This window comes from Gadus morhua, chromosome 5 (assembly GCF_902167405.1).
Source record: "Gadus morhua chromosome 5, gadMor3.0, whole genome shotgun sequence".
NCBI classification, from domain to species: Eukaryota; Metazoa; Chordata; class Actinopteri; order Gadiformes; family Gadidae; genus Gadus; species Gadus morhua.
The window spans coordinates 12,186,814-12,211,374 of NC_044052.1; the positions used below are offsets into that span (position 1 = coordinate 12,186,814).

At 46.7% G+C, this 24,561-nt stretch overlaps 1 protein-coding gene across 1 annotated transcript; it reads right to left on the bottom strand.

Moving 5' to 3' along the window:
• Positions 1–4,234: 4,234 nt before the first annotated feature.
• Positions 4,235–24,509, bottom strand: ubr1 (ubiquitin protein ligase E3 component n-recognin 1). The gene is made up of 47 exons (XM_030356643.1): positions 24,389–24,509; positions 23,440–23,696; positions 22,032–22,110; positions 21,750–21,860; positions 20,414–20,541; positions 19,766–19,904; positions 19,590–19,652; positions 19,366–19,489; positions 19,006–19,113; positions 18,814–18,902; positions 18,629–18,727; positions 18,261–18,418; positions 18,057–18,156; positions 17,802–17,930; positions 17,505–17,685; positions 17,317–17,378; positions 17,115–17,225; positions 16,954–17,019; positions 16,713–16,814; positions 16,491–16,554; positions 16,261–16,385; positions 16,095–16,147; positions 15,912–16,014; positions 15,771–15,819; positions 15,226–15,380; positions 15,017–15,116; positions 14,538–14,641; positions 14,249–14,332; positions 13,503–13,690; positions 13,130–13,344; positions 12,494–12,596; positions 11,919–12,071; positions 11,172–11,272; positions 10,646–10,733; positions 10,382–10,530; positions 10,074–10,129; positions 9,886–9,982; positions 9,733–9,800; positions 8,982–9,126; positions 8,277–8,364; positions 7,829–7,965; positions 7,440–7,548; positions 7,268–7,324; positions 7,073–7,150; positions 6,274–6,444; positions 5,978–6,079; positions 4,235–5,600 (listed from the first exon to the last, which is right to left on the bottom strand). The coding sequence occupies exons 1-47, from the start codon at positions 24,431–24,433 to the stop codon at positions 5,459–5,461; spliced, it is 5,235 nt and encodes a 1,744-aa protein (XP_030212503.1). The 5' UTR covers positions 24,434–24,509; the 3' UTR covers positions 4,235–5,458.
• Between the last annotated feature and the right edge of the window lie 52 nt (positions 24,510–24,561).

Here is a 24,561-nt window from a genome sequence, read left to right on the forward strand (position 1 = left end):
ACAACAACGGTCTTCATCAGAGTACCATGGAACACTTTGAAACATCCTCCTCTTTACACCTTGAAGCCCCAGTGAAGGTTTCCTTACCGCTTCAGCTGAAGAGCACAACTTCAGCTCGAAGAGCACAACTTCAGCTCAAAGAGCGCACTAGTTGGAGTTCCCAGATTGGTTCTGATTTAAGGGAACCAATCGTTCAGCTAGTCCTGTCCGAAACAAATACAGTTCAGCCTGAGAAGACGTGCAACTGAGAGCAAGACAAGATCCACAGGGCTCTCCATCAATCCAGCCAGGTAGGAAGAGCCGTCTCATTACAGGTCTGAAGTTTATCTTGAATATCCATTTAGGTCCCTTTCCAACGTCACTCCTTTTGGAATTCCTTTAGGTGTCCATCCTCCATTGATCCTGATTAGTGTAGTCCTAGTTTGAAGTCACTCATCTGAACACACCGCTTGCATCCTTTTACACTTGAGTTGGATACCCTCCTTCCTGCCCAGTGTATTGGATGTCGCTCTGGGCTCTTCATGTCTACTGGAGGCCCTTAAGTAAACGTCTGGCCGTCCATCAGGTATGATTTAGTTGACCATTCCAATATCCCAAGCCAATCACAGACCCCTGTATGAACATTATCACTGTCAAAGCAAACCGGACACACACAGGACACGCACGTAGAACCCCATGCCAGGTGTGAGTGGGAGACCCACACAGTAGAACCCTAGCGATGGTCAAAAATCATCCATCTCATGTCAAACCCAAAAACACACACCACTGAGCCATAAAAGGCTAAACAATCATGCAGGGTAAAAACCTCATGCCAAATAATGTTCCATCACCCAACCCCAGCTCTCCTGCCAGGACACCCACAACAGAACCACCAATGTCTCCAGAGAAGTAAATTATGTGCAACATTTTTCAGTGGCGTCCCACATTGGTGATGGATTATGCTTGGCGTCTCCAAAATGTGTCCCAGGTTGATTCAACGTCTCTGAAGTCATGTCTTTGTAGTCCAGTGGTTTCCTGAATGAGGGGCCTTCACAGATGGTAACGGTGCAGCTTTAGTCAGCCTGAGGACAGGAAGGAGGTCATCTGTTCAGAAGACCACCCAGTGGAGGGGGGTGGCTCTTGAGGAGCAGGATCCATCTTGGAATGGCCCCAATTAAGACCCTTCTTGGAAATGAAACTGTTCCTGAGGAGTCACGATGTCTGGAGGGGACTGTTGAATGTGTTCCATGGTTCTCTGTGTCAGACTGAAGTTGTGTTTTACCTGTTGAGATGAGGAGCCCCCTCATCTCCCCCTGGCGTTACTCCTTCTGAATCCCCGTCTCCATCTTAAGAACATTCTAGTCCATGTAACTGACGTCATGACGGTTTCTCAAACACTCGGCTTCCCCTGAGGGGGCGTGTCTACAGACCTGTAGAATTCAGACAGCTCTGTATCCCAGGATGCACCTCCGCTCACTCAGACCACACCCTCATTAGTAAAGCAACACTCAAGTGATGAAGATGCAGAGCTCAGGAGAGTAGCTGGAGAGAAGACTGAAGACATCAGAACCCAACCCATTACTCCAGCTTACAACAATAACTTGGAGCCTGTAACCATTTTAACAAATCATTAAAACCAACATAAACCAAACACCTAAGTAACCCATAAACCAATAAAACATCCTTACTACGCAGATCAACCTTCAGGTAACGGGTTAACTCACCAGGAAGCCAAATACATCAATGTGCCCAAGAGTAATGAGAAACTTATGACTTACAGTTTGCAGTTCATCTTCATGGTTAAGTTGGGATACTCACAGAACTGCAGTTAAATATCCATGATAGACCTTTGAAGGAAGGAACAGTTTACTCATGGTCCCCAAACTTGGGCACTGTCCCACAGTTCAACATCTACCATCTCCATTAAATCAGATAAATTAATGACAATACAAATTCAGGGCTTTTGGGATCATCCAACCTTTAAATAATGATTAAGATAATTAACTAATCCAGCTTTTTAATACAAGTTATACTAATCATTTGACTGTCATTAGTCAAGAGTGATTTACCGCTTACTTTGACAAGTTTGAATGTATAGTCTCTAAAATGTTACCTTCAGGTAGAATCATTATTTAAATTTCAAATGAGTTAATCCGCCACAAACCCAGATTTCCTTCACACATTTTCAGTGAATTATATTCAACATACAAGTCACGTCAGTTGTGCTTTGCTAAAACAATTCTACTCACTTCAGGTTCAGATGAGATGCTCCTCTTTACTTCAAAAAGTCTTTAACTTGTGGAACAGGAAGAGATGTCAAATAGTACACACACGATGGGGTTTCTGGGAACACAACATACCGCGTTTGGGAGACGCTACACTGCCAAACAGTGGAGGACAAATACATACTGTCCGGTTCCCTCTTAAGTGAAACGCACCAGATGCAACCAATTAACTGATTAAGAAAACCACATGGCAGGCGAGCTGCGGCAGGAGAGGTTCGGCACCCTCTGGTCGCACTTGGTAACAGTTAGAGGCTATTTCAGCTCTGTGTTTGATCTTAAATGACCTCACACCATACAGACACACACCAATACACCATATAGATTCACACCATATGCACGCACACACCACAGATATACACATAAAGATTCACACACAATATTGATACACACAACATATAGATGCAAACCATATGCACACACACACGATAGATACAAACCATATATATACACGCACACACAATAGGTATACACCATATAGATACACACACACCATAGATACACCCCATATAGATACACACCATAAAGATAAACACACAAAATAGACACACACCAAAGATTAACTTAATATAGATACAAGTTATCTGAAGCCGAATCTTGTAGTTAAAATTATATTTCTGCTCCAAACTGACACTATAACATTCATGTATATCAAATCCAATCCTGTCTTTTTTCAACTGTAATATGTTTTAAAGCGAAAATATGACACATTGGAGTTTTCCTGGCAGAAAATGATGATACTGAAAAATGTTATATGCTTTAAAATGTGTTGATAATAATCATGAGTATCACCTGCTACAAAAAAGATCTCAAGCCGAATCTTGTAGTTAAAATTGTATAATATATACAGCTTTTTATTTCATCACACTAATAATCAGTTTTTGTAGGAATCAAAACTTTTGGTATAATTACAAGGAAAAATCTCTGAACTTTAGAAAAGTTGAATACAGAGACAATTACAGCTAATAAAAGAGACTGGATTTGTTCTTATCTACCCCACATAGCCCACGTGAATGTTATAGTGTCAGTTTGAACCCTAATCTATTTAATGTGATAGGACCTACTCATGAATTTTATCAATTCATTTTGTGACGAAAAAAACTTCTTGAAAAATCTATAAGCTGGGAAAATAATGCATAGTAAGAAAATACATTTTTTATTGTATAAAAAAGACAGAAATAATTTTGATTACAGTGGTTTAAAAACATAAAGGATAATTGACTCACAGACCTGTAGTGCTATTGACTAGTATGACTGATCAGACGTCGATACAACGTCAATGTCTTCTCACCTTAAAATACATGTCTGTGTTAATACAGCGGACAATAGTCCTGTAGTGCTATTGACTAGTATGACTGATCAGACTTTGCTGCCGCACACACGTTTCGAGGCGATATAGCCGAGAAATACTCCCCCTGGCTCGGACTTCGATTTTTATAGTTTAGCAGACGTTAAACATATAGGCATACGACATAACAGTCTAAAGCAAAGAAAAGTCAAAAAAGCATGATATCACCCCTCTAACAAAATGAGGGTCTGACTTCTGTTGAATGTCATTGTCATACACACCGGCCTCTTTTAACAGCCCTCCTCTCCCAGGCCATTCAGTAAAAACTGAAAGCTCCTATTAAAAAGCACAGAGGGGGAGGTGTGCAGTCGCACAATAGGATGAGGTGGTGATGGAGAACACACCCATTACCCCATCATGGCCCCATCAAACAGGAAGCCACGACTATCTCTGCCCTTCACTGGCTCTAGTTTCCGGCCCAGACTCTGAAAGTCTCCGTCCAGAAATTCTGCTAGACCATAGGACTGGATCCGACACTAGGAGTGAAGTGAGATTCATTTATGTCATCAATGTTTTTAAGACCCTTTTAATATCTCGTGTAATGATTCTTGCTCACGTGAGATAAAAAAATGATATGAAAACTTCCTCAGGAAGACTCAGAGTAAAGACCATCAATGGCACAAAGTTTTGTAGTCCAGGATCTTTATTTCATTGTCATGGAAAAGTAAGCAACAAAAAAACAAAGAACTTCAATATGCACAAGGTTTCAGTTATCCCTAAAAGCGATTATTGTGAACAATGTGTAACTTGTTACCATAAAATGTACATATTCATCTTAAATAGTATTTTTGAATGCGTGTATAGAATAACTGGGATAGTCTTCTGCTGGTATGCTGCTCTTTAGTGATGCAAGTCCTAGTTCTCCCGTTTTCATGGAAACCTGAATCCAACAAGCTCAGTCGAATCATTTCCGGTTAATAAAGTTTGTTTTTGTCTGGGTGGGCCTAATAGGTATTTCCATAATCATTTGATAACTTCTCTGTCACCAGTATGGTAAATATAAAGACTATTGCTACCTGAAAAAAAAAGAAAACCAACTTCAGACTTTTTTTCAATCCTCCAATATCTGACAGAACAACAATGACTTGTACCCTTCTCAACAGTAAGCTACATCCGATTTATGAACAAGTGTATCAATAAATGTTCCAAAAATTACATATATGAAGATATAGTTATTATAAAGAAACCTAGTATTGTTTTGTATCCAAACATAGTATGATCCCAAACACTTCCTTAGTGGGAATGAACTCCTGTGTGATCAAGCAAACCCTTTCGTAAAACTTGAATCAAACAGAAAACCCTAAACTAAAGAAAGAATGCAGGAACTTCACAGCATTACTGGGGAGGCACTTGACACACATAAAGTGATGATTAAACGATACATTGTGTGGGGGGGGTCATGGTTGTCTTCACGATCGCTCTATGGAGAGGAACCTGCTGCCTTGCGCGTGACGCGGGGCAATCCAAATGATAAAGGCAGCAGCAGCTCACTCGCTTTCCCCTCTCCTCGCTAGGGCCAGACATATTAAGACTGCCTCTGGTCCTCCCTTACAGAGGAGTGGGGGGCCGGATGGGGACCCTCAGGCAGGCCGGGGCCCCCCCACTCGCCGCCCACTAAAGAGAAGCTAAGCTCTATACGTGTGTGTGTGTGTGTGTGTGTGTGTGTGTGTGTGTGTGTGTGTGTGTGTGTGTGTGTGTGTGTGTGTGTGTGTGTGTGTGTGTGTGTGTGTGTGTGTGTGTGTGTGTGTGTGTGGCTGCGTGCTTGTTGCCTGTGTGTGCGGGTGTTTGTGGCGCCGGCCGCAGCACCGGGGGGGTGTGGCCGCGCCCGGCAGTCCGTGGTCCCGCCCCCTCACAGCATCTGCCACTCCAGGGCGAACATGACGTTGTCCACCTCCAGGCTGCGGGCGATCTCCTCCAGGACGCAGTGCTGCTGCCACAGCTGGTGCAGCTTCTTGTAGCGCTCGGGGCACAGGTGGAGGGGGTTGCCCCGGCTACGGGACGAGGAGAGCATTACCACGGTGACGAAGGGGGGGGGGGGGACGTGAGGACAGCGGATGTGAGGACAGCGGGAGACATGAACGAGGAAATGATGCATTATGGGAGGGGAAATGGAGAATAGAAAGTCTAGAAATAGAAATCGATTAAAAAAAAATATTCGTCTTTCTGAAGATATTTATGCGTTTGTCGGTTGCACAGACAAAAAACGTTAAGACAGTTATGCAATGGGAACCAAGGAGACACTTGTTGGCCTGGTTTGAAGACCATCAAGAGTCAGAGTATTTTGTGGAGATGTATTTCAGGAGCAGGGGAGAATGTACTGATGTGCAGTCAACATGTCAAACACAATGGAAAACATGGGGGGTCTTACACAAGCTGGGGGTCTGTCTCTCCGTAGTCGTCGAGGTAGGGGGCCGGATAAGTGCTTCCTCGCGTCTTGCTGGCCTTCAGCACAATCTCACATTCTCTGATACTGTCCACAGAAAGCAACACACAGACACAATGTACAAACTTATGCAAACACATTGATTTGGGGAAATACGTGCAATACAATCATTATTATTTCATCAGCGTGCATGTTGCCTCAATAGCTCAATAACAGGTGACGAACTGGGATCAATGAGTAGAAGTGATTATCAGACAGCCAACAGGTGCCGCGCCGCCCACCTGAGGAACACTCCGACGCCGGCGCCACAGGTAGCGGCGTGGGCGGTGCAGGCGCCCACGTCCTCGCCCTCCAGCTGGGACTGGCAGCAGGTGCTCTGGGAGCACAGCATGGTGCCACACACCAGGCACAGGGTGGGGTGCTTCCGCTCCCCGTCGTTGGACTTGGGACACCTTAAGAGCAGGGGGTTCAAACGCATGAGCGCAACGGTGGTGGGGTGTGTTCATGTGTCTGATTGAGTGAGTGTGGTGTGTCTCAGTGAGTGAGTGAGTCTCAGTGAGTGAGTGAGTCTCAGTGAGTGAGTGAGTCTTATTGAGTGAGTGAGTGAGTGAGTCTCAATGAGTGAGTGAGTGAGTGAGTGAGTCTCAGTGAGTGAGTGTGGTGTGTCTCAGTGAGTGAGTCTTATTGAGTGAGTGAGTCTGAGTGAGTGAGTCTCATTGAGTGAGTGTGGTGTGTCTCAGTGAGTGAGTGAGTCTCTTTGAGTGAGTGAGTCTCAGTGAGTGAGTCTCATTGAGTGAGTGAGTGAGTCTTATTGAGTGAGTGAGTGAGTGAGTCTCATTGAGTGAGTGAGTGAGTCTCATTGAGTGAGTGAGTGAGTCTCATTGAGTGAGTGAGTGAGTCTTATTGAGTAAGTGAGTCTCATTGAATGAGGGAGTCTCATTGAGTGAGGTGTGTCATTGAGTGTTTGTCTGATTGAGTGTGTGTCTCATTGAGTGCGTGTCTGATTGTGTTAGTGTGTGCCTCTCATTGAGTGAGTGAGTGAGTGTGTTTTTATTGAGTGAGTGAGTGTGCGTGCCTCACTTGAAATGACTGGCCTGATTTAGGAGGGAGCTGTAATCCGCTGGCAGGTCGATCAGGTGATTCCTCCTCCTTGGATACCTGCAGGGGGGGGGGGACCAGCTCACAGTGACTTCAGGGCCCACAGCCAACAGCATTTCTAGAAGCATCTTATTAGTGCAACACGCACAAAAGGGCCAGCAAGAAGGACTCCTGTACCTGACTGTTTGGATTTCACCCTTTTGCGCTTTGGTTACAGCTGGGTCTTGGCACCACCTGAAATAAGAGATGTGTACTATAAAACTGAGGAGCAGGGCACTGGATACCAGGCTGCTGCCCGGCACTGAGTCAGGAGATGGAAGCAGACCATGTGTGTATCATTGCAGGCTACCTCTGCAGCAGAGGCCTCACAGACTCCCGGTGCTCCCAGAAGAGCTGGAATAGGTTGGAGGGTAACGCCAGATAACTGCACAGCGCCTCCGTGTGTCCTGGTGAGGTAACTGCAACAAGGAGCACAGGGGATACATTAATATTTGGTGGGTAGTGGGTATGCGTGGGCATGGTGGTGTTGGGGGTGAAAAAGTCAAATTACCAAACGATGGCTTCACAGGGTGAACTTTAATCTGGAATCACTTCTTCCCTTCCTACATGACAAGCTTAAAATGTATAATTTTCTAATTTTTTGGAAATTATATGAGGCTTGTGGATAATGTAGTTTAACATTACAATATGTATCTATATATCTCAAGACTTCAGTATTCTCATGTACTCCTGAGTGACCTGCAGTGCTGGAGATCTCCACCGGAGGGGGCACTCCTGTAAGACCATTGAAGAAGAGTGCCGTGCAGCGCAGGAAAGGCGTGATCGCCCGCTTCACTCCCTCAGCCACAGCGCTGCCGGACACATCTGAGCTCAGCCTGGAGGACAAATACACAGAACTCCGTTAGTCGATGCACACAAAACACAATTTTAAATCTGCCTTTTCCTGTGTTTTTAGTCACATCACAAGTTGGCTTGTCCACCTAGAAGTCTGCAGGATAGATAAGCAACGTTTGCTACAGTACACTGTGTGGGCCTTGTGAAGTCACAAGGCAGAGGGAAGGGCAGATTTTCCAAAGGCTTGTAAGTGTTAATCACACTACAACCTGGTGGCATAATAACCCCCCTTTGAGAGTTTTACAGTAAACATGCGTGTGTCCGCTGAAGCAATAAGGAGTCCGGCGGCTACCCTGTGGTGAGCTGGGTCAGGGTGATGTAGAGCTCCGCCGCCGCCCGGGCCTCCTCTCCCTCCTCCCCCCCCGCCGCTGCAGGAAAGTCTGCACACAGGGAGCAGGGCCAACACCGGGGTCACCGGAAGGAATGCACAACAGCATAGCCTACCCCCTTTCCCCCCCACACCCCTCTTATGCACTTATTGTATGTTGTACGTACGTCCTGGCACTTAAAAATAGTACTACGCATTGTGTCGCATCTTATCCTAGCTATCTTTGCTATATACAGAGTATTGCTTAACCTAGCGATTTTTAGTGTTTGGCACTTGGTTCTATGAACATCCTTGTGGCGCGTTTCCACCGGTGGGTGCAGTTCAGTTCGCCAAGGTGCGGCACGGATAGCGTTTCCACCGCCAAAAGTGGGCGTGACCCGGACTGAGCCGTACTCGTAGCGCAGTACTCCTCCGTTGGGGTACTGAGACGCCTGAAAGGGTGCCGGCGAGTTCGACCTCTGAACTGAGCTGGGCTACACCGCCCCCTCACTACCGGACTGAAGCGAACCGAACCCTCTGGTGGAAATGCGCCATTACTGTCCCGGAGGCAATAGATTGTTGTTACCCTTTGTTCTGACAAATGTACTTATTGTAAGTCGCTTTGGATAAGAAACATCTGCCAAAAGCCCTGAACGTAAAAGATAAATCCAACAGCAGTGGTCGTCGTACCCGAGGTGAGCAGGACCTGCACCAGGTGCGCCATGGTGACCAGGTGCAGGATGTAGAGGTGGTTGTAGGCGGAGCTGACGGCCGACGGCTGCAGCTCCACCGCCTCCTCGTGGTAGAGCGCTGGGACGGACAGCACCATGCCCACCTGGAGAGCACCACCACACAGTGGGTACCATGCACAGCACAACAATGGGCCACACAACCAACCCTAACCCCCACGCCACAGAGAGGAGCATGTGGAAAAAGGAAAGGAGTTCACCTGGACTCTGCATAGCTTACCCCCCCCAGCCCTCATACGCACTTATTTTATTTTGAAAGTAGAGCTGGGCGATTTATCGAGTTTTATTTGTAACAACATATATATATATTTTTTAAATATCAACATGGCAGCATGCACTGAAGAAGGTGAGTGTGTAGAGTTTGCTTAAGGACTGTGGCAACCATAAGCAGCAGCACATCACATTTATTCCAACATCTTAAACTGAGGCACGCAGCAGAGTGAAAGATGCGTCTTATTTATTTTGCTTTTGTTAACATTGTAATTCTTCTTGGTTAAATGAACATCCTAACGGTACCCATACACTGATGTATTGGTGTTTCTCCTCCTCCTAACTAATGTACTTATTGTGGGTCGCTTTGGATAAAAGCATCGGCTAAATGCCCTAAATGTTAAAAGGTAACTAAATGTGACAACAGGAAAAACCTAGTGTTTAAAGACTGGTAACGACCTGATTGGACAATGGACACCCACCAGAAGATGGAAGAAGTCCACCTCCAGGATAGAGGGGGTATTCTCTCTGCTGATGGTCGGCAACAGGACTGGAGACAGGGGAGGGGCATCTGGTTAGACTCGACAGATAACAAGAGCGGGGGCGGCGGCGCATGCGGTGTGTGGACGACGTACCTGCGAGCATGTCTGTAAAGTGCGTTTGGATCACAGCCTGGGAGGACTTCAGCCTCTGGGCGGCGGAGAACTGGATGACGGCGTTCAGACCCACCAGCTGAAAGACGGAGGACCTTTAGTCATATTGTCCACAGATAAACAGCCGGGTTTATGTATGGCTGCACACATTTCTAGAGGCTTTGGACAACCTGTCGGTTCTGTAAAGATCCAAAAAGCGCTTTGTCTTCCTCCTGCAACACATTTTCTGCAACAAAGAAATTGTAAAAGAAAAATATTACCAAAAATATAAAAAAGGCGCAACATTTTTGTTGTATGGCTAACATAAATAACAAATACACGTCACCTCCCAATTACCAAAGTTATGAATGTATAGCCAATCAGACAGCCTTACAATCCATTGATTATTGCAGAACACCACGACGGCGTTCCATTGAATACACTGAAGTACACACACAGTAGGGGGTTCAGGGGGGACCGTGGGTCCTTGAGGGCTCACCGATGGCCTGGATGGTGAAGGCGCACGTGTTCCAGGCCATGGTGGGCACGTGGGGGCACAGCTCGTTGGGCGGGGTCTCCAGGCCCACCCGGTGCACCGTGGTGGCACACACCACGAGCATCTCGGCTATGCTGTCCGAGAACTTCCTCCTGAAAGCACAGCGGCGTCAGCGCTCTCCGACGCCCGCCCGCCCCCCCCCTCCCCCCGCAGGAAGACACCCGTGTTTAAAATGATGCTCCACATGCGAGCACGTCGGTCACTCACGGCTCCTGCACGCCAAAGCTCAGGATGGATCTGAAGTCGGGCCGACCCTCTCCACAAAGCCCTGACGCTTCTTCAGGAGACGCGCCCTCTGCAACGCAGCAACCAGACAACCAATCAATCCCAGTGGCTTTGTTCCATGAGCCACCGGGTGGATACAACACCATGATTCACACTTCCTCGTCGCCCTCGACTGATCCTTACCAGGTAATGGCTGAATGGAATGGAGCCGCTTCAGTACAAACCACTGGTATTTGGGGAGACGAAACTACCAGAATCACTAACCTCGCCTCAGGCTCCTCTCTCAGCCCCACTAACCATATTGATCATATTGATCACAGGAACCTTTCTACACATGCTCTGGTCCCTTGTATATTGAATGTTCACTACATTAATGTAATTGAAGAAGTAATCAACACACCTCCACTATATATTTAACATATCTACTCTTTATCTTCCACTCATCCCCTGCCTTGGTCCACACCCACCAGGTTACCACGGTCACAAGCTCTGTCAGACCTGTCCTCACCGGAGCTGTGATTGATGGACTTGAGTCCGTTGATTCTGGCCAAGAGGATCAGGATCCAGCGGGGCAGGGTCAGGTGCTGGCCCACTATCTCTGCATTCTCGCTGCACGACAGAGGGGAGACATCAGCATCTGAACGGACTGCGACACGGGCGAGCCCGTCGCCCATATGGATAACACAACATCCATCGTCGGGATAGCGTCGTTGAAATATTAATCGTAACTATAATATGCAAATTACATTAACCTTGTTTATATAATTACTAGACAAACAAAGGAATTGTTTGTATTCTCCTGGGACCTAGAGGTACTTCCCTTCCCCTCTCTAACTGAGAGGTGGCCTTTGCATTGCTACAGTAGCCACGAAGTCTGATATTAAGGCCACGCTAATCGACTGACCACTTTGTTGCGTGGATTCCTTTAATTGTCTTACAGCCTTGCAGACCATTTCACCCATAGTGTATTGCAGTTTAACTTGGCCCCTCCCGCCGTGGCTGACTTCAGCCATGACCAATCCTAAACTCTCCACGTTGGTCACTCCCCCTCACATTTGTAACCCTTGTATTAATCACCTGGATTGCTAACATTTCCCTGTAAGAATCTTGTTCACACATTGCCTCACTGAATTAACTCTTGGTCACTTTGCTGCCGGTGTCTTCCCATTATCCTGCTCTACAATTAAAATCAAGTGTTTTGCAGTGTCCTAACACGCAGTCATCCTCAGAGAGCTGGTTCCAGGGGGCCGCTCACTAGTCGATGGTGAGGGGCTCCAGGGGCACGAGGGGCACCACGGTGTTGCACAGAGACTTGCAGAGGGGACACAGGTACTGGCCGTTCTCCAGGTCGATGATCAGCTCGGCGTGGAGGCGGTTCCTGGTCGTGTTCTGGATGGCCTCGAAGTACCTGAAGGAACCGGGTCAGAAGCTCAATGAGCTCATCGCGCACGGGCTTATGAACCGGGTCAGAAGCCCAATGAGCTCATCATGCACGGGCTTAGTGAATGTTGTACGACCGCACTGTGTCGCGTCGTATCCTAGTCATCTTTGTTGTATATAGGGAAATAACCTAACAATTGTTAGTGCTTGGAAATTGTTTCTATGAACATCTGCACTGTACCGAAGACAGCGATTTATTGTTTCTCTTCTTCTGACAATTGTACTTATTGTACGTCTCTTTGGTTAAAAGCGTCTGCTGAATGCCCTGATGTAAAATTTCAATGTAATGTCATTCTCTCTGTGGGAAGCACGAGAGACTTGCAGAGACAGACTGGCGAGCCGAGTGGGCTTACAGCTAATAGAGCAGGTATGCAAACGCGAGGGACTCACTTTTGCCAGCAGCTTGAGTGCATGATGTGGCCGCAGCTGCCGGTGTGCGTCCCGACCACCAGTTCAGGGGACATGAAGAGCGAGTTGGACGGGGCTGCGTTACCTGCAAGAGACCAACAGCTCAGTAACACTCAGTCAATGGCAGTGGGGGTGCACATGGCACACGGCGAATGGGTTAACCTAGCAATTGTTAGTGCTTGGCAGTTTGCATTATGAATACCCTTGGCTTATGAATAACCTTACTGTATACAGACAGTGATATAATGCTTCTCTTCTGACAAATGGACTTATTGTAAGGCGCTTCGGAGAAAAGCCTCTGATAAATGCCCTAAATGTAACGTAAATGTAACCTTCAGAATCAAGCTTCACCAATCCGAAGCATGGACGTGGCTTGCCGTAGAGAGACTAAGGCCCAATCCCATTTCTACCCCTTACCCCTTCCCCCTCCCCCTTGTTTTGAAGGGGTAAGGGGAAGGGGTAAGGGGTAGAAATGGGATTGGGCCTTACGCCTTCCCCCTCCCCCTTCCCCTTACCCCTTCAAAACAAGGGGGAGGGGTAAGGGGTAGAAATGGGATTGGGCCTAAAGAAGGGGGCGCCCCGTGAACAAAGACATGCAGCCCATAGTCTGAGACCCACCGCAGGCGTTCTCCGTGCCCAGGGCCTTCCCCCGGCACTGGGTGAGCACCGTGGACCTCTGCACGCACGCCGTCAGCACCATGGCCTGGGACAGCGCCGCCACCTCCTGCTCCTCCTGGCACAGGATGCAGGTCAGCACCTCCCGCTGGGCGGGCGTGGAGCCGCGCTGGGGGCCCAGGGCCACGCAGCGCTCCCGCTGCTCCGGGACACTGGAGCTGGAGGGGGATGGGATGGGGGAGGGAGACAAGTCCGGGAAAACTTTACGATCGGGTCCACCGTTTTAAAAGATCTGGTCAGAGTTCAGGCATTTTCATAATCTACAACTGTGATAATGAACCAGATGTAACACCACCACCACCACCACCCCCCTTACCTCTCACTAGACGTGGCGGCCGGTCCTGGATGGCTACTGCTGCTGTCCGGCATGTTGTCGTACAGCATCTTGTTGGACTCGATGAAGTTCCTCTGCATGGCGGACATCTGGGCCATGATCTTCTGCCGGTGGAGCTTGGCGGCGTCCGCCTTCCTCTTGCGCTCTGCCTTGTCTTTGTCCTGTGCCACCTGGGGGGAGAGCAGGGAGGAGGGGAGGGCCTTAGGGCGGTTCATCGCTCTCCAGCCACCAGGAGCGAGGCACATATAAAGTTCCACCCTCCTTTCTTTAAAACAAGCAGCATGCATGTTTAGAATACTGGTAGGTCAGATTAAGAGTACACCTTGACTCTGTATAGCCTCCTCCCTTAGCCCTCCACCGCCCCTTCTCCTCCCTTAGGCCCAATCCCATTTCTACCCCTTACCCCTTCAAAACAAGGGGGAGGGGTAAGGGGTAGAAATGGGATTGGGCCTTAGTCTCCTAAAAACATCCCTTGTACGCACTTGTTGTATGTTGTACGTCATTTCCCTTAAAAATAATCCTTAGCATTGTCTAGAGTCTTATCCTAGCTATCGTTGTTGCATACGGGGAATGGATTGACCTAGCAATTATTAGTGCTGGACTTTCTTCTGAAAAATGTACTGTCGGTGTGTTTATAAAAAGGTCCCTGTTTATGGATATGTTACACATAACCCAATAAAGTCCATTTGGTCCATCTTGTCCATAACCTGGCCATGTGTAGACTTTACCTCTGGCTCTGGTTTGCTTGTGTCCATGCTCACGGAGGCGGTCGGGCAGTTCTTCTCTCTGTGGCACTTCACCGACTCAAACATCTAACAGATCAACATAGGATGAAACTGTCACTTCACCACCTCAAACATCTAGTAGATCAACATTCATTGAAGCTCTCTGTGGCTCTTTACCACCGCACACATCTAGCGGATCAACATCCATTTGCATAGATTGAAACACAGCCCAGCGGTTTAAAAGCCATGACGTGTGTGTGAACGATGGAATCTTATAGCTTCAAGAGCTCACCTGGAGAATCCACTTGACCATGTCGCTGTGGCCTTCCAGTGCAGGAAGGGACTTGACTTTGGTCAGGAGCTGGAACACAGATTTGCTGTGTTCTGAGCCCAAACCTAAGAGGGACCAGTGAAAGAGATTTGGATCATAACAAAAACAACACTAGGCGAGGCTAGCAGGTAATGCTTGATGAAGAGTCAATCGACCAATCGATCGAGTGCTCCTTCGAAAGAATGTAATACGAATCTGAATCAAAACTTAAGTGTTCAGTGCTACGTCAGAGAAAGCAAATAGGTAACTAGCGATGGCATTTAGAAATGTTCTACTCATTTTATATCACTACGTCAAATATAAAATGGAAACAATCAATATTGAATCGTAAAAGACAATGTATACCATTGTTTGACGCAGGACTAAGAATGGTAAAAAATAAAAAGACGAAAAATTTGATTAACAAAACAAAAAAAAGAGGCAATATGGCCTCCACGTACCACGGGCTTTGACGCTGAAATCGAAGGCCACCTCCTCGTCTGCAGCGGCCTCAAGCTGGGACTTTTCCTCCAACAGTGCCTGTCCAATCAGATGCAGGGCCTTGGAGAGGGGGTACACATGACAGTCACTAAAAGGTCAGTCAGACACTCAAAAACAGAAAGAGGCAGAATGAAGCCGGATTGACCCGAGTTGGCCAGCTGGCGCGTACCCTCTGGACCATGGCCTCGGTCCACTGCGTGGAGCGGTCCTTGGCAGCTCTCTGCAGCACTCGCCTCAGGATGTGGACGAAGATGTCACAGCTGAGCAGACGCACCACGCTGGAGAAGGCCGGGCAGAAGGCCGGCGGAACGGGAGGCCGCAGGGCTGGGAGGAGAGAAACACGTAGGACAACGCGTCCAAGGAATCCTTTAAAACCGGTTTCTGGTCCAACCTTAATCTCTGATTGATTTCTTAAACATTGGATAAGAGCTGAACCCGTAGAGCGTACTTATTTCTTATGCATGCATTATGCAATGGATAGTCAACAGTATGCATTGTTATTCCAATGCCTTACGGCAACCGGTTAAGTGCAACTTAATTGTTGTGGCGCTAATAAATCTGTTAAAATGGATAAACGTCTCGACCTGTGTTTTCGTGTCACTCGGTTAATAACAAGTTATCCTTATATTATATAACAAACATCAATTTCATTTTTGTGGGTTGCTGGTCCGATCAGGCTCTTGGGCACGCTCACCCTCTTACTCAAATACTAACCTTGATCAGTGCCCTCCTGAGCTCTCCTCTTCTTCTGGGAATCCTCTGCCTAGAACAGAGACAGCAGCAGCCATTACAGGGAGCTGCACATCAGAATGAGGGAACAAGGATCCAGCAGTGGGCTTTAAGCTTCGGCCAAACCTTGCTGTGCTGAGACTTGGAGTAGTGGTAGAAGAAAGGGTTGAACTCTGGCAGACACTCTTTCTTCACTTCGTACAGACCGTGGCCTGACACCCCAGGCTTCCTAGGAAACAAGGATCCCATTTAAAACCTCAACAATAATCCTCCAGGCTGAATCACAGTCTGGTTCAAACGATTACTTACTTAAAATTGGAAACTTTGGAAATAACAGACTCCAGGCCGGTTTCATGACTCTCCTGTTAAAATAAAAGTTTTACATTATAACATATTGTTTGACATTGTTTTTATTTTATTTATCATATTTGTTTTGTGGAGTTCAGAGGTCAACATGAGTGTCTGGGGAGCTCACGTTTTCCGGCAGGCCTTTGACCAGGCCGCTGTGGGCCATGGGCTCGATGCAGAGCAGGTGGATCACCTCCCTCATCGTCACGTCCTCTTTGGTTACCTCACTGACCCCCGGCACATAGCGCTCACCTGGGTGGGCACCAACGAGAAACGCTATTGGTCAAACACTGGGCCCACAGTCAATGGGCTGGTAGAGTCTGAACACTTTGGAAGATGAGAGCTTTTATGACGTACCGATGATGACAATCAGGAGAAACAGCATCTCCTCTGTCAGCCGATTCCACTGCTTCAGCAGCTCCTGCAAGACCCAAGTTCAAATGGTTGACAACAGTTTGAAGAGCAGAGAACCAGAGGGTGAAGACGGGTGAAAGAGTAGGAAAAAGACAGAAAGAGAGAAAGACAGAGTCCCAGGGAGTGACGCAAAGAAAGAGTTTATAGAAAGAGTTTTTTTCTTGCCTGATCTTTGCCTGAGGTACTTCCGTTAAAGACGTCAAATAGCTCAAACCTCAACAAGAGAAGCATGAGAAAGTGGTTGGGGTCCATTTTGGAGGCTGCAATCTGTTCATATTTGAGATAAAACACAGCTTGAAAAAATGTATAATGATTACATTGTTCATTGTGTATACTGACAATGAATGTATGCTGAAGCATTATTCTCCATATTCTATGAATGAGGTCTACTAAAACCAGCCCCTACCTGTAACATGAGGACGTCCTTGTCATACATCTCATCCCGGCACTTCACATCCTGATAGTAGTACACCTGAGAGGAAGGAACAGCCCACAGTGAGGCCCTGCCCAGCACTGAACAATGTGTGAGGTATATACATACACCATAGGGAACCACTGCCGCCTGACCTGGCTGACCAGCGAGAGCCCGTTCCGGCGCCACATCTCGGCCGAGACCTGCGCCACCAACACCAGGCAGCGCAGAGAGTGTTCCGCCAGGTAGGTGTAGTCGTAGCTCGCCTGGAACAGCAGGATCAGAGGCGTCTTTACAACCTCATTCAAACGTCACCGTCATTCAAAGGTTGTGTTAGGGAGGTGAAAGGCCACTCACAGGATCGACGTGTTGGTGGAGGCGCTCAATGGCCCCGGTCCTGCACAGGTGCAGATACAGGCCTGTGGAGGACGACAAACAAAGGGGCGGTCACACAGGGAGAGCTTTCCAGAGAGATGAGGACTACTCAGATTGAATTCACGCAGACACGGACACAGAGACACTCAGAGGCATTGCAGCAGTCTTACCAGCGAACAGCCTGGAGATGGGCAGGTGTATGCTGACAGGCTCCTGGGAGACTTTGTAAGGACGGATGTGGAGGATCTGCTTGCACATGTAGAAGTCGGTGGGCTCGCTCTGGTTTGCCCGGTGGTTGCAATGGATCAGTGCTCCGTGGCATTCTCTGAAGGCCTGGAGCAGGACCGTCTCCTGCACGTGGGCGGATGAGGATGTGGAGTCAAGCAGGGCAACACGTCGCCTTTCGCCGAGTTTATTAACGATCGTTTTCTTCTGTTTTATCTGATGGTCTGTGCGACGGGACTTACGTCAGAGGCGCACCAGTCCTGAAACATGGAGAGGATGTGGCGGAGCTGGATCTGCAGAGAGAAGCCAGCCTCCCACTCTGGTTCAACCTCGATGTGCTGACCGAACTGGCGTTTCACCTCCTCCATTCCCTGGACACGGAACCATTGACAAGGGTGATGATTTCTTATTTTTGTAGGAATTCCATTATAAGAAATCATGTACCATGAGATTCGCAGAACCATCCACCCAAGAACAGGACAGCCTTGAATCCATACCTGCATACAACCAAGGAGATCCAGAAAGGCTTTGAACCCTTCCAGAAACGCTGTCCTCAACGCATCTGTCCATTCAGTGGGCTTGCTGATCAGAATGTACCTGTATTATTGACAAATATGACTGTTACTCTTCGCAGTCGGTGAAAGCTAGGAATGTGTACTGCATAAAATAAACGGATGGTATCAAACACACACAAACATCACCTGAGGTCATGGAAGATGACATGAATGCGGAAGAACTTGTCCGAGTTGTAGCCTTGGAACTGGAAGCGGTTGGAGTCGCACAGGTGACCCTTGAGCACCTCCATGATGGTACCCACAATCACCTTGATGACCTTAGCTTCCTCGATCAGATGCCTGGCCTGGGGGGTCGCGGGGACGCAGAGAGAAATGTTGTAATACACCTGTCCATGCTTTTGTACGGTAAACAAACTTTTGTATTGTTCACTTCACAAGAAAGTTCCTAACACTGATTTAATTCAAATGAAGACAGATTGATAACAACTCTAGTATCATGTAGGTTGCGAACACACGGGTAATGTTTAGATGCCGTCATAGCAGCCAATGCTCACCAGGGTTGGCACAGTGAAGATCTGTACCGACAGAGAGGATATGAAGATACTCCTGTCATGGTAATCAAAGATGAAGCACTGCTGCAGCATGTCATAATTCTAGAAGACCAAAATACAGACATTAGTAATTGCAAAACCTCAGCGAAGATGCGTTTCTATAGACTAAATCATAATGTTAATTAAACCTTTGTGAATTCAATTGCAAAAAGCCTCTTAGACTCTGTATCCATTAGCAGGCTGCAGAAGATCAACTCATACACGATCCTGCGAGCTCCTAGAGGAAGAGACCAAAAGAAGAGCGTCCTGCTTATCAAACAGGAAACAGGAAAAGGGACAGGATGATTACCTGGGTGTACAGGGTCGGCCTCCCCACTCACCTTTGTGCATCACAAAATCATGCAGCATCAGCTGGCTGACGAAACAGGGATCCTGGTGAACCGGTCTATGCTCAAGGAACACTTGAGAGAAGATCTGCCTGAAACCAACTGAAGGGAGAAGCACCTTAGATCAGCAGACCACATTAGTCAAATACTCAAGCAGGGCGGGCCCTGGTTTGTTCCGTGTGTCTCATGTCGTTTCCTTTCGCTTCGCCATCCAAGGCATACAAATATAGTTAATTACCTAGTTAAACATGATGCTTATAAAGAAATCTTGATGGCTGATTCGTTTTTTAAACAGCAAGAGAGACCAAACTACCGATATCAAATGAGCCAAAGCAGAAACTTTGACGCTCTTACCTGAATAACCGACGATCTTCTGGAACCAGTTGCCCAGGCGCAGAGCAAAGGTCTGATGGGCCACCACTGCATAGAGCAGCACCTCCACGCGCAGCGCCTCCTGGGAGATGTGCTTCGAGTTGGACTGCAAGAACAGCCAGAGTAAGGCATTGCATACAGGGACCAAAACAAAATGGTCACCGGTCGTGAACGCGGAGCAGATGAACCACTGCATTGGAACGTACCTCGATGAGGTCGTTCACTTCCTGGCAAGCCAGAACCGTTCCTTTCTTCACGATCCAGCGTCCCTGAATTACAAGTAAAGACACGTTGTTGATTCAATTTGTGGCCCAGTGTTTGTTTTAAGATGCGTTTCCCTCCTCCTGGTGAAAGCGGTGGGAGCGTGTTGATGTCCAGACACCTCTTTGTCGATGAGCGCTGTGTGGGCCTGGGCCACCGCCTGGGTGCACTTGATGGAGCGCTGCAGGCTGTAGATAACGTGGTCGAACGAGTGGTGGTCGTCGTTGTACAGCACGCATAAGTACACTTCTTCGTCCACCCTGTAAATATGACCATAGGGGAGAGGGGGGGGGGGGTTATTATGGTTTAGCAACATTTCACTTTACACCCAAAATCTTAATTGGGCCGGAGAATATTGAATCCATATTAATTGCCGGGGTGGCATGTGGCTCAAGAGGTAGAGTGGGTTTGCCGTTAACTGGAAGGTTGCTGGTTCGAACCCGGCTCCTCCGAGCAGAGGTTCGAGGTGTCCCTGAGCAGGTCACCTCACCCTTACTGCTCCTGACGAGCTGGCTGGTTAACTTGCATGGCTGAGACTGCCATCGGTGTCTGATTATGTGCATGAATGGGTGAATGTTAGGAAATATTGTAAAGCGCTTTGAGCTGCCTGGGTAGAAAAGCGCTATATAAATGCAGTCCATTTACAAAATGATGGTGATATGGCTCATATTAAGTTAAGCAAAACCCACTAGGTCCAGCATCACTCCATGAGGTAACACGACAATCATTGTCCAGCTTTTGTTTTCCATAACCGATTTCTTGGCAGTACCTGGGCTCAAGGTCTTCTGGGAGCTCGTAGTATTTCTCCCAGACCAGCATTTCGGTGACGTAGCGCAGGAGACAACGAAACAGCTGCTCAGCGCGCTCGTGCAGGACAGGATCCAGCACACTGGCGTCCTGAAAAGCACGTATATTTGTAAGCATGAGGCGTTTGGTTATGTCCTCCTGTCAGACACAGACATTTAGCCAATCCTGTAACCCATCAGCCCCCAGTCAGTCTGCTGTGGACGCCTTTACTTGGATAACCTTCCCAGTTCCCTGTGTAGCCGATAGTCGGCAGGCTTGCTCTGACGCCTAGAATAAACCACTTTGTGATGTGGTCTCCCTGAGTTCACCAGACTCTGGTGTCAAACCCAGGTCCTCTTCCCTTCCTCCAGCATTAGTGCCAGCAGTTTAGCCCACTGGACTAGAGGAAAAGGGGGCCAAAATCTACTGTTATTTTCCCTTCCTCTGCCCTCTCAGAGATCAATCTTCTCAATAGTGATGCCGTGTGATGATAGATCTGAACCTCAATGGCAAAGACCTGACAGATGGGACAGTAGGCTGGATCAGGGACCTGTGAAATACCCAGAACAACATGTTTGTTCTGGTTTGAATTAACAGTTGTTTTATGTTCAGTGTGGAGTATTGCCACATGGAAAGTGTCAGTTAAAGCAGCGTTTTACATCTGCGGGGGCAGCACAAAGCAGGCAGACCTGCTCTGTAGAGTCGCCTCTTAATTGAGGCACCTGTTGTTTATGGAAAAAAAAAGAAGCTATACACCTTCCTGCTCTGTGTTTGTAAAAGGGCTTTGGTTTAGCCTCATCAAGATGGAGGCTGAGCAGCTGGGATGAGCTAAATGACAGATGAGGACAACACTGGGTATTGGTTTGACCCTAAAAGGACCTAGAGCAAAATAAATACAACCGATATTGCTGTTGTGATTTATTAGCTCAAGGCATTTGGATGCAAATTTCCAGCCATTATAGAAAAACAGCAGCCAAGAAATATCAACGTCATACGTTGTCACACCTCAGTCTAGCCACAATTCAGCCCGAGTAAAAATACTGCTGGAGAATCGCAGTTTATTTTCCTCCATAGCTCCATATTCATGTAAGCAAACACTTAGAACCACTCTAAACATTCTCAGGCAGCACAGGTCACTCAATGTCACTTTCCCAGATCCGATCCGGCCATTCACAGCCCCAAAATAAATCCAAGGCAATCGCTAAATGATTAAAACCGGGAGAGAAACACAAAAAAATAAATCTGGGGTTCAACGAATGGGGAAGTAAAGACATCCTTCCCACCCCCCAACTTTCCGGCTTCCATGTAATGTAACTCACGGTTTCCATGGCAACAGCCGTCCCCTGGTCGTGTATGGCGCAACAGGGGCCGATCTTCCAGGCCTCCAGATCTCCACAGTCGCAGAACCCACCACCCGATGAGGCGTGCATCTGAGCACCACAAGACGAGTAGGATTATGTCATGTTATACAGGACTGGGAAATATGCATTGTTGCCATGAAAATCTGTGCATTTGGAAAATGTATAATTTCTTTCAGTTCCTAGATGATTCACAATGTTCAAAGGGTTATGGTCATAGGAGTGACAGCATGTAGGCGGTACCTTATAGCGATGGCCTTTATGCACACTTTCCTGGAAGCAGTCCATGCACAGCACACAGGTGGGGTCTATCGCACAGTCCCTGCCGTCAATAGGATACAATTTTGGTCATTAATAAAAAATAAAAAGAGTAACAGAATTGATGTAGTACAAAACGGATTCAAAAAGTGTCATACAAAGACAATATTTGGATAAAATAAAACATGCATCGTATTTCTGCCCCAAGGCCGACTTGAACCTATTGATGTGTGAAAGAACATTTTGTCTCTGTAAGGATTACCGGCTGATACCAATCACGGGTCTAGTCAAAGAGTTATATTAAGCATCTGGCTTCATTTATTGATTGATTTAATGAACGTTGTAGAGAAAGCAGTGTTTCCACCAGCACTGTGTTGTTAAGGCGGCTGCCCTAACAACAATAGGGCCCCGCCAATGTATATAAAAAAATAAAAATTTAAATTTTTTTTATAATTCCTTTTAATTATTATGCATTAACAAAGTAGAAAACTCTCGTAGGGAAAGAAAACATACTTCCATCAGGTGTAAAAAAAATATATCAATAATGCATCGGTAATACTGTTCACAACAATGGTCGTGCCATAAGGCTTTTTGAATTTAATTGAAACGGAGACCCCGCTCCTTGACCGCCTTGACTAAGACATTTACTGGGGAAACACTGGAAAGTATTAAATTAAGGAGATGAGAAAGTACCAAAGTCCTATTTCACAGATGCACTGCAAACCTGAAATTATCCAGACATTAACACAGGAGCTGCAAATGAGAATGCAAATGTAGTTGGACCAGACATTAAAGAGATTTCCCTGCCAGCTCCCTAGTACAAAGCATGTTATGTCCGAGTGTAATTAAGCAAATCACTGCCATGATGTTTTGTTTTTGTTTATAGTCATTTTCACACAAATAAATTCATAATATCATAACATGAAATATGATACTTTGAAAAAAGGCCATCTGAAATTATTGGTTTTGAATTCACCTCTTTGAAATTCAAACACGTCATTTCAAGAAGAAATCATAAAAATTCAGAAACAAGAAGTAAAGTTGCAGAAATTCTAAATGCAATATTCATTTCTAATATTAAAGTGGTCAAAACACATCATGCTAGTTGTTCCATGTATTAAGATATCACCCTAGGAGATTGACCACAATCAGTTTATTATTTTTCTGCCTTTGTGATCCATAAATGCAAACTACCCTAAACTTGTGCTGTCAATGCATTATTTCTCTCACAGCTCAATAACGTCCGTCTTTGACAAGAAAGTCCATGACCTTAAGGACCCTGAATATCTGTCGTTCTGATAGCTATGGACTACACGACTACTCAGAAATCTGTGAATTGATAGGTTAATGAAAATAAAAATGTAAGTTGCAGCAGCCTTTGGACTTCTCTGACCTGCAGGAGTAGACTGTCTCTCCCTCCTTGAAGACACGGCCACATATCCCAGAGGACTCGCTGCCCTGCTTGAGTTTGGCCAAGCCCTCCTCCGGATCCTCGCCAAACAGGAAACACTCCAGTGGGTGGAGGAGGCATTTCTGCACCCGCTCCTCTTCCTGCGGATCAAGCACCGTGTCCAGGTGGTAGGTCCTTGGCACCATGTCTCGCAGGTAGGATCGCAATTCTGCATAGCTGTCTGCGGCATCCAGCCATTTCTGCATGACAGCAGAAAGATGACACGCCATGACATCAGCATTGTTTAAACAGTAATAGTTTTCTCTCCATCACAAAAATATTTTTGTTCAAGTAGACAAAAGATTTTTTTGAAATTGATAAACATTAAACGTAATTAACATTCCTCCCCCTGATATACATCATACAGTTTGCATAATCAAAAAAAGAGGTTGTATTATGCCGGAAATAACATCCCATGTATTTGGGCCGTCAATGACCAGGATGAATTAAGTTGTCGTTGATGATTATGACAACTTTCCATTTTAATTTATCAATAGCTTTACAAATCATCTTCCGTGATTGGCACAAGGACCAGTCCAAACTATGAAACGTGAAAAATGCTGCTCATAAACGTGTGCAGAAAATAAATACATTTTAACCTATTAACAACCGACCGATGGCATAAAGTGGCATGCATCCGAAACCAATGAACACATGAATACATCATGCATTATGGTTCGGCCTGGCTGTCGATAGACGACAACAACTCAACTGTATGTTACTATATTAGCATAGCAGCTAGCAGCTGGTGATAACAGGGAATAACACGTCCCCGGCGCAGCGCTAAACAACATGGCACGATGCAATATATGTTCGTGTACCTCAAACAAAACGGTACGATGTGTTGGTGCGAGGAGCTTTTGAATAGTTTTAGACCAATTTAAAACCCTACCTTGCTGAGATCCACTCCGTTGAGTGTTTTCTCACCTTCCGCCATATTTTATCTGCCGTAAAGAAGTGGTCACAGTCGTAATAACATTTTACGACGTAGCTTCGCTTCTTCGCAAAAATGAATTGTTCCAACCCAAAACGGTTTTATAGCTTGATATAAAATGCATTTTCTTT